Genomic DNA, 11,141 nt, shown 5'->3' with positions numbered 1-11,141 from the left:
TGGAAGTGCGCTTTCCACTGGACATCCTGAAAGTTCATGACACTGCGCATGAAAATGTCACCACTGGGACGTTGATGCATCCACAAACTCCTTTCTGTCGACACACTGATCCCTATGATGGTGTTCATCATCGCAGATATATATGACCTCCTCCTGCGGTGGTATTCTCGCTGGGAACAGTTGATATCACACAAAAAATGATGCAAGTTCCTATGACTCTCTGTTAAATAAAGCTGTCCTACTCCTCTTCAACCTGCTGTTAAGCAAGCAGCACAGCACAGCAGTACAGCACATGTAACCACAAACTCACCAGAGACATGTGCTCTGTCCGCCATGATTGCTGCACTGATCAGAGCAGCCCCCCCCCCTTTTTTTATTGGTTGAAAACATCATAGGTGTGGGCCAGTGTGGTCTGAAGAAAGGGCCATTAATAATGACAGCCACTATTTTCTCTGGCTTTAAACGTGTTCAGGGATTAAACGTTTTCAATAGTGATGTGAATGGTACTTAAACGGTATTTTAAAACGGTAATCTGCTGCAATGTGAAGACTAGACCTGTTTCAAATACCGTTTTAAAATACCGTTTTCTTAAACGTTTAGGCTATATGAAAGCGGTATTATTAATATTTCTCCCTTTCTATTAACAGCTAGGAATGGAACAACAATATGAGTTTGGAAAATATCTGAGAAAGAGGTATTCTGGGTTTCTGAACCAGACTTACAACCGCACTGAGGTAAACTCAACTTTTTTTAAAATAGGCCCTTATTCTGATTGAGTTGGATGGCTGCGTGTTAGGTCGGACGGAGATGTTTTGTGTTTGTGCATGTGCAGAAGCGTTTCTGCGCTTGTGCGAACGCCTCGCATGTCCGAACACGGCGTGAATTCCATACAGAAAAGCATTGTTCGGACACATCCAAGCAGGGGGTGGAGAGGGGCGTGAAGGGCTGTTTGGGCTCATGCATACACCCCACGTTTCATGGACGTTCCCATGAAAACACTGGGCGTACGTAGGTAATCCGGCCGTGACGCAGGTGTGGGTGGCGGACAGCTGACATAGCCGGATGTCAGCTGCCTGCCCATATCTCTGCTTTCACACGGAAAAAAGACCAAATGGTCTGGAACACTCGGGGCTGCCTGACCGCTCGGTCCATCAGTCGATGGTCGGCGACCATTGGAGAATGGGGGAGGTTCCCACAGATGGGGGAGGTGTTCACATGAAACATCCACTCACGGTCCATTCGCTCGGCATCTTACCGCATTCAGATGGTCTGTGCGATCCATATGGTAGGCGGGGCTAAGAACACTCGGTGGCCGTCCGTAAAACGCATCCGACCGATTCAACTAGAATAAGGGCCATACAGTGAACTGCATTTACTTTGAATACTCCCTTGTTTCTCTACTAGTACCATACTGTTTGTACTGTTACAGTATTTTTTAGATTAATATTTAGTTTTTAGTTTTTTTTTTAGTATTAGTGCTTATACATTGATTTCATACCTCCCTACTGTCCCTATTTTCGCGGGACAAGAACTTGGCAAAACCAAGCTGTACTGCAGGTGGGGCAGATGTAACATGTGCAGAGGGATTTAGATTTTGCTGGGGTGCATCCAAACTGAAAAGTAAAGCTGTCTAACATTTGTGGGCTACACGCAAAAGCATCCAGTATTTACCCAGCACAGAAATATGAATGCATTTGTTACCTTCGCATTGCAACATGGTATGTTTCAGATACAAAGATTTAGATGTGAGAGGCATATTCCAAATTGAAATCTAAGTTGCATTGTAAAAATCAAGCTTGCCAGCTACATGCAAAAGCAGCCAGTATTAGCAGCAGGTAAGGAACTGTTATAGACAGAGTTCTGTCTGCCACATGACAGGGTATTGTCTAATCGCTGTGCCCAATTAATCCCCCCAAAAATGACATAACTCTCTTGTTGGATAAAATTGGCCACAGCAGCCATCTTTATTAAAACAATACAAGTTTAACAATAATCAAAAACATTTCCCACGGAAGGTGGTCCCCGAGGCCCTCAATAAATCTATCCACACCTCTAAGCACTTCCAGGAGTTGTTACCCCCAGCCGATAGCGATTGGCTCGAGGGCACCAATTGTCAACACCCAGTGCTCATTAATTAAACCTCACCCAGGGGAGTCCAGCCCCCTCATGGGGCCCTCCCCGCCGCATAATTAAGCCTCAATGCCACTAACCTCGAGGACCCCCCTCCGCACAGGCCACTGTGACAAAAGACAACCTAACAAATAAGTCTACCTAAAAACTATAAAATTAGGGAGGGTGGGTGGGAGCTGTTAAGAAAAATCTCCCAGTGACCCCTATTTCCTGTCTGCACCCTGCTTATATACCCTTACAACACCCCGTTAAGCCCCTCCCCCTTATGACCCTCTCCTTAGACACCTGTTCTATGACTGTCCAGCTAGTCAGCTCCCTACAAACCCTGTCAGGGGAGCCTACCCCCAGGCTTTGCCTCCAGTCCAGCTCCTACATGACAGGGTATTGTCTAATCGCTGTGCCCAATTAATCCCCCCAAAAATGACATAACTCTCTTGTTGGATAAAATTGGCCACAGCAGCCATCTTTATTAAAACAATACAAGTTTAACAATAATCAAAAACATTTCCCACGGAAGGTGGTCCCCGAGGCCCTCAATAAATCTATCCACACCTCTAAGCACTTCCAGGAGTTGTTACCCCCAGCCGATAGCGATTGGCTCGAGGGCACCAATTGTCAACACCCAGTGCTCATTAATTAAACCTCACCCAGGGGAGTCCAGCCCCCTCATGGGGCCCTCCCCGCCGCATAATTAAGCCTCAATGCCACTAACCTCGAGGACCCCCCTCCGCCACCAAGCACGGGGTTAAACCCTTGACCCCGAGCGACCCCCCCACATCCGGAACGCTGTTTCTATCCCCTCTTGTAGTCCCAAAGACCACACATCTATCCCTACAGCGTTCAAGTGCACACCGTCACCTCTCCAAAAAGCACCGGCACCAGACTCGAGTTCCCTGTGCCTCACCACTACCGCGCCTTTTCTAGCCATAAAACGCCCAATTGCCCTGTTAACTTTTATCCTTGCCTTATTGATCTTGTCAGCCGACCTTGCATCCCTCCAATAACGGCGCGGCACAATATCCGACCAAACCCTGATTACCTCCGGAAACATTGCCCATAAACGTAGGAGATCAAACTTGATATCCCGTATCAACTCCCTAAATGGTCTGCTCCCGAGGTCATTCCCTCCCACATGCAACACTAATATGTCGGGAGCTCTATCGAGCCAAACAAAACGGTGAAATTCCTGTAACACTCCACTCCATACCATACCGCGCTTCCCCAGCCAGCGAACCAATGCCTCTTCTCTATCCAAACCTAGCTGGCGGCCGTTCGGTCTGACATCAGCCTGCAAAGCTCCCCAAAAGACATATGAATGTCCTAAAATCCAAATCAGGCACGGGGACTGCCCTAAAATAGAAAGAACACAGTCAGCCTCAAAATTCCCCTAAACGAACATAGGAGCGAAAACGAGACGATTCCCACCGCCCAATACGCTTAATTAACTCATCTCCAAATCCCATCCTAGCAGCCTCAGTTGCGGCCCCAATGCGGAAAGAGTGACCCGCGTATTCCTCCCCCTTGAGGCCCAACGTCCGCAGGACTGCTCTAAACACACTTGTGAACTGGAACCGTGATAAAAAGGATCCATTCGCATGCATCAGCAACGGATCCCTTTCCCTGCCCACTCTGACCTCCTTAAATATCCTTAGCCGTGCTACCGGGCACATATCCGAGCCTGGTACGGAGAAGAGAACTACCTTCTTCCCCCTCCCTAATTGATCCGTCTTCGACCTCCTCACCACTAGCTCCACCCTATCTGAGTATAAATCCACATCCTCTCCTAACAAACCTCCCGGCCTGGAGACGCTTGGACTTACAAGCTCGCCAATCCGCAGTGCCCCGAAGAAGGCAAGGGAAAAAGCTACCCCGAACAACTTCTCCTCGAAATTGGAACTACAGACCTCCCCTAACTTTCTACCCATATTCTGCAACAGCTGGAAGGACACTGGCCTTCTCTGATCCTGTACTACATGTCCTCTCTTCCAACCTTTCAAAGCTTGCGCGATCAGGAAATTCTTGGTGACGTCAGGCCTCCCACCTGCACGAAACCCAAAAGCCAAGCCCGCCATGCAGTGCGTGATTTTTGCCACTGACCAACCAATCTCCTTACAATGGCCTATATATAGCAAGACCGCCAACTCGTCATCATCCTCCTTCAAACCTACTACCTCACGCCATTCTAGCCAGCTCCGCCATTCCTGATTGTATGCCGACCATGTATTCGGGGCCAAGGATTCCCTGATGAGCTGATCGACTACCCGTCCAGCAGAGCCCAGAGCCGACTCGGGAACCCGGTCCCCTCCCTGTCCGCCTCTGGTGCCAACTCCCGGAAACGTTCCCACTGTGAACGAGATAAAGAATCCGCAATGCCGTTAGAGACACCGGGGACGTGCCTAGCCACAACCCACAAATTCAAAGCCAGACATTCCAATACCAACTGCTGCAAAATGATGACCACTGGCGGTGAAGATGCCGACAATTGGTTAATAGCCATGACAACCCCCAGATTATCGCAGTGAAAACAAATCTTCCTGTCGCGGAATAGCTCACCCCAAACAACCACTGCAACCAAAATAGGAAATAATTCCAACAATGCTAAGTTTTTTACCAAGCCTCTCTGCACCCAAGACTCCGGCCACCTGCCCACACACCAATGTCCCTGGCAATAAGCCCCAAAACCGCCACTCCCAGCCGCGTCTGTGAAAAGGTCTAGCTCTGTAGCCACGCACGTGTCTGACATCCACAACGCCCTGCCGTTGAAAGTTTCCAGAAAAGTTGCCCACACCTGCAAGTCCCCTTTCAACTCACTACCTAATCTGACAAAATGATGAGGAAGAACCACCCCTGCTGTCGCTGCTGCCAGTCTCCTGCTGAAAATGCGGCCCATTGGCATAATGCGACACGCAAAATTCAACTTACCCAGCAAAGACTGTAATTCCCGCAATCTAATTTTTTTTAACTGCAACGCCCTCCCCACCTCGGCCTTCAAACCCAGCAATTTTTCCTTGGGCAAACGGCACTCCATATTCACAGTATCAATGACAATACCCAAAAAACTGATCACAGTCGCAGGGCCCTCCGTCTTACCTGGAGCAAGCGGGACTCCAAAATCTGCCGACACCCTTTCAACAGTCCTCAACAATAAGTCACATACACCGGTCCCCCCAGGACCAATACATAAGAAGTCATCTAGGTAATGAATAACTGAATTGCACCCAGAGACATCCTTAACCACCCACTCCAAAAAAGAACTAAAGGCCTCAAAATAGGCACACGACAAGGAGCAACCCATCGGTAAACATCGATCAACAAAAAACTCCCCATCCCAACAACAACCCAACAAACGCAAACTGGTTGGGTGAACTGGCAGCAATCGAAATGCCGATTCAATATCAGTCTTTGCCAACATGGCCCCCTTCCCAAACCGCTTTACCCACTGAACAGCCGCGTCGAACGATGTATAAACCACCGAGCAGATGTCGGGGTCAATGCCATCATTGACCGACGCCCCTTTTGGAAAGGACAAATGGTGTATAAGCCGAAACTTGTTCGCCTCCTTTTTTGGCACCACCCCCAAAGGAGAGACTATCAAATCTGGCCATGGTGCCGCCCTAAAAGGTCCAGCCATACGACCCAGTTGCACCTCCTTAACCAGTTTTTCCTGCACCACTTCTGGATGCTCTCTAGCAGACTTCAAATTCCTCCTAAAACTCCCTGACACCTGCACGTCAGAAGGTATCTTAAAACCTTCCTTAAACCCCTCCTCCAACAAGGCGGCTGTCTGCTGATCAGGATACCTACGCAGATAGCCCAGCATCCTTTCCAGCCGAACTGGTGTCACCCCCTTTTGAACTACCGTCTCGTGACTTCCCTCTGAAGCATTTATTTGCACCGTGGTTCCCTCCACATGAGGAACATTCATGCTTGAATTTGCATTTTGCCCCAAACCGGCATGACCCATCATTAAAGGCAAAGCAAAGTCCCTTCTGCATGGCCGTCCCGCTTGTGGCCTCCCTCGCCCCCCCCCCCCGTCCCCACGAAAGGGCTGCCCACTTTTTATGGGGGCCGTCACCTTTAACCATAAAGCAATATCTTTATGGTCCCAACGAATGTTGGGGCGCACCGCCTTCCTCTGTCTAAATTGCTCGTCGTACCGGAGCCAAGCCAAACCCCCATACACCCGGTACGCCTCTCCTATCGCATCCATGTAACAAAATAAGCCTGAACAATTGTCAGGTGCCTTCTCCCCAATCACACTAGCTAAAATAGCAAATGCTTGCAACCAGTTCGTGAATGGCCGCGGTATCAGCCGATACCGCCGCCGTTCCTCCTCCTCCTTCTTCTCCTCCTTACGGGGCCTATCCAGATTAAAACGCTCTAAAGGGAGCAATGAAAATATATCCACGTATTCCCCTTTCCAAATCTTCTCCCTCACCTCCTGCTTCAGGTGGGCCCCCAATGGCCCCTCAAAACATACGTACACCTCCCCTTTTGCGGTGTCACTAAGCCTCCCACTCTCCTCCTGCGTCCCCACACTGCCCCCATCAGCCCCCGCACTACTGTTACTTTGCTCACCGCCGGATACCGGCACCCCACTGCTCCCCGGCACCCCAATGCTAACCGGCATCCCACTGCTAACCGGCACCCCACTGCTAACCGGCACCCCACTGCTAACCGGCACACTATTACTGACTGGCACACTAATGGTAGCTGGTGTGCCCGAATTCTGCGGCGCCCATGCTGCCGCCGGGGACGGCCCGCCCCCTGCCGCAAACCCACCAACCAATCTGCAAAACCACTCAATAATTCAGTAAAGCCCCTACTCATTTCCCCTTGGAGGGCTAACCCTCCCCCCCCCTGACTCTGTGCTAAAGCATTAACAGACATAGAGACAGACTCACCAGGCTGCCTGGGGGCTGTGAACCCAGCAGCCGCAGGTCCAGTGTCCTGACGAGACCCAGCTAATGAAGAGGGACCAGGTATTTCTCCATCATCTGCAGACGCTGCCATCTCTCTTCTCCTGTCATCCCGACCCTCAGGTATAGCACCAGCCGGCGTGACCTCGTTGGAGGCGGAGCCCGCTGTGCGTCTCTCGCTCCGTGTACCAGGCCTGCGGTCCTCAGCCTGTACTTCTGCCCCCCTGGCACGACTCACCCCGCGCTAAGCAGCAGCATGCCCCGCATGCCCCGCCGCTCCAGGTCCAGTACCACGCACCGCCGGATCTTCTTGCACGTGGGGGGGGGGGGGTCCCCCCCGCGCGGAGGGTTCCGCCTGCTGGTTGGATTCCTCCCAGACCTGGTCCTGCGGGCGGAAGGTGCCCGGCCCGCAGCCTGGCCTGGAGGGTCCCTGACGGGGCTCCTTGAACGGCGCTGAACCCTGGGGGACACAGATGGGCTGAAGCGCTCCGGAGGCCTGGACCTCCGAGGCTGTGCGCCCGCTGGAGCAGCCTCCTGCGTTGCTGCTCCCAGTCCCCCCAGCAGACCTGACATCTGCTGCTGCAGCCACTCAGCCCCTCTGGTGCCTGCTGCCTCCCTGAGGGCAGCCAGCGCCGCAGATACCTCAGCATCAGCGTTTGGGGAAGCCATGGGAGATGCAGTGCTGCTTAGCTGTTAAGAAAAATCTCCCAGTGACCCCTATTTCCTGTCTGCACCCTGCTTATATACCCTTACAACACCCCGTTAAGCCCCTCCCCCTTATGACCCTCTCCTTAGACACCCCTTCTATGACTGTCCAGCTAGTCAGCTCCCTACAAACCCTGTCAGGGGAGCCTACCCCCAGGCTTTGCCTCCAGTCCAGCTCCTACAATATGATGACAATGGCTACAGTAATTTATTAGGGATGTGCACCGGCCACTTTTCGTGTTTTGGGTTTTGGGTTCTGATTACCTTCAGGTTTTGGGTTCTAATGGGTTTTGCCAAAACACCCCCTAAACGTTTTGTGTTTGGATTTTGGGGTTTTGGGTTCTGATTTAGGGGGAGATTCTGTAAAGCAGAAATGCGGTAAAAACCCAGTTTTCTGGGTTTTTACCGCATTTCTATATGCTATATGGCGCCTCCGCAGTGACAGCGCTGCGGAGGGAATCGCCAGCAAAAGCTGGCGATTCCCTGCAGAAGCCTATGGGCTTCTTACCGCAGCGCTGTTTGAGGGATCCGTCACGGATCCCTCCCAGCATGCCCTGCGGGCGGCGCGTCACTCTGCGCATGCGCAGATGGACTCCCGGGTCACATACCCGGAAGTCCAGCACCAGCACTGCATCGCAAGGGACAGCTCTTATCGCAAGAGCTGTCCCTTGCGTTAATAACGGCATATGTTACAGCATATGCCGTTATTAATAATGCGGTAGCCGGCGATAATGGGCGCGGATGTTACAACATCCCGCCCTTATTTTTTTTTAAAGCATAAAATTTTTTTATTTTTTTTTGCTCCTACGCTATATTAACCTCAATAGCATTCATCTCCACTCATTTCCAGTCTATTCTGAACACCTTACACCTCACAATATGGTTTTTAGGCCAAAAGGTTGCACGGAAGTAGTTGGATAACTATGATAAGCGACACAAGTAGGTGGTACAAACACTAGACTGAGACGGCACAGTTAATAGCACCCCTGGACTGATATGCCCCACTTAGCATCACCCCTGGACTGATACAGCACACTTAGCATCACCCCTGGACTAATACAGCACACTTGGCAGCACCCCATGAATAATACGGCAGACTTGGCTTACCCCAGGAATTATACGGCACAGATGGTGGCACCCCTGACCTGATACAGCACAATTAACGTCACACATGGTATTATATGGCACAGGTGGCGGAACCCCTGGACTGACACAGCACACATGGAATTATACGGCACACATAGTGACACTCCTGCTTAAATCGCAGAATTTTTTTTTATTTTTTTTGCTCCTACGCTATATTAACCTCAATAGCATTCATCTCCACTCATTTCCAGTCTATTCTGAACACCTCACACCTCACAATATGGTTTTTAGGCCAAAAGGTTGCACGGAAGTAGTTGGATAACTATGATAAGCGACACAAGTAGGTGGTACAAACACTAGACTGAGACGGCACAGTTAATAGCACCCCTGGACTGATATGCCCCACTTAGCATCACCCCTGGACTGATACAGCACACTTAGCATCACCCCTGGACTAATACAGCACACTTGGCAGCACCACATGAATTATACGGCAGACCTGGCTTACCCCAGGAATTATACGGCACAGATGGTGGCACCCCTGACCTGATACAGCACAATTAACGTCACACATGGTATTATATGGCACAGGTGGCGGAACCCCTGGACTGACACAGCACACATGGAATTATACGGCACACATAGTGACACTCCTGCAGTAAAAAAAAAGTTATTCTTTTAATAAAAAAATGGCAGCACCCCTGGATTGGTAAAGCAGACTTAGCAGCACCCCATAAATTATACAGCACACTTCGCTCACCCCTGGACTGATACTGCACACTTAGCATAACCCCTGGACTGTGACGGCACACTTAGCAGTACCCCATGAATTATACAGCAGACTTTGCAGCAACCCATGGATTACATGACACACTTGGCTCACCCCAGGAATTATGCATCACACATGCGGGCATCCCTGACCTGATAAAGCACACATGGAATTATACGGTACAGATGGCGGCACCCCTGGACTTATACGGCACACATGGCGACAGGCATGGAATTATACGGCAGACAAATTCCTGCTGTAAAAATAAAAATTTGTATTCTTTTAATGATAAAAAAGAGCAGCACACCTGGAATTATACGGTAGACTTAGCAACACCCCATGAATTATACAGCAATCTTGGCTCACCCCTGGACTACAGCGCATTTAACAGCCCTTGCAGTAAGAAAAAAAAAAACACCTTATTTTTATTTTCATTTAAAAAAGGGCAGCTTCCCTGGTCTGATACGGGACACATGGGGGCACCCCTGGAATTATACGGCACACATGTGGGCACCCCAGGACTGATACAGGACAAATGGGGGCACCCATGGAATTATATGGCACACATGCGGGCACCCCTGGACTGATACGGGACACATGGGGGCACCCATAGAATTATACTGCACACATGCAGGCACCCCTGGACTGATACAGCACAAATGTGGGCACCCCTGGACAAATACAGCACACATGTGGGCACCCCTGGATGGATAAAGTACACATGCGGGCACCCCTGGACTGATACAGCACACATGTGGGCACCCCTGGATAAATACAGCACACATGTGGGCACCCCTGGATGGATACAGTACACATCTGGGCACCCATGGACTGATGCAGCACACATGTGGCCACCCCTGGACAAATACAGCACACATGTGGGCACCCCTGGATGGATGGATACAGTACACATGCGGGCACCACTGGACTGATGAAGCATTCCCCCTCTATGCATTAATCATCCCCCCCCCCCCCCCCCCAGCAGGTTTCCCTCTCACCCCTCTGAGCAGACAGCACGGACACATCCGTGCTGTCTGAAATCACCAACCTGTTTTAAAATGGCGCAGACCCCTGGGAACTATATATCCCCAGGTCTCACGAGAATCCGATGCGGGATGATGACGTTTTAGCCTTGATTTGGACTCGGAAAGATGTCGGGAACCGGCGTACTCCTCGAATCTGGCCTCGGATCAGGTAAGTTGGGGGAGTTCGGATCTGTAGTATCCGAACCCGCTCATCTCTATAATTTATTGATGTGTGTACTGCACTTCCTCCATGTTGCCTCACATCTGAAGCACACAGGTTAAACTTTTTATTTAATAAAAAGTCTGGGGTAAGACCCACCAACAGCCCCGATATACTAACTTACCTCATGCGTGCCATGAATATATCATTAATCACCTTCTCAATGGAACAGAAGTCAGAAAGTCAGCCATTTTGTGACAGACCTGGGAAGCCAGTCTCAGTACACTCCTCAGAGTTTATTTTTTCTTTGTGAAATAGATGCCCAAAAACTGATGATATACTGTATG

At 50.3% G+C, this 11,141-nt stretch overlaps 1 protein-coding gene across 1 annotated transcript in view; it reads left to right on the top strand.

Annotated features, from left to right (window-relative positions):
- The first annotated feature begins 650 nt into the window (after window positions 1–650).
- The window catches only part of ACP3 (acid phosphatase 3), a 51,358-nt gene continuing 40,867 nt past the window's right edge, over window positions 651–11,141 (top strand). Inside the window, exon 1 of the mRNA XM_083188600.1 lies at window positions 651–734. Within this exon, the coding sequence (XP_083044726.1) occupies window positions 654–734 (81 nt within the window). The 5' untranslated portion in view covers window positions 651–653. The remainder of the gene's footprint in view (window positions 735–11,141) is intronic.

The sequence above is a fragment of the Crinia signifera genome, chromosome 5, assembly GCF_055691185.1.
Source record: "Crinia signifera chromosome 5, ASM5569118v1, whole genome shotgun sequence".
Lineage (NCBI taxonomy): Eukaryota > Metazoa > Chordata > Amphibia > Anura > Myobatrachidae > Crinia > Crinia signifera.
The sequence above is the reverse complement of the archived record's forward strand: the minus strand, read 5'-3'. Positions and strand labels throughout refer to the sequence as shown.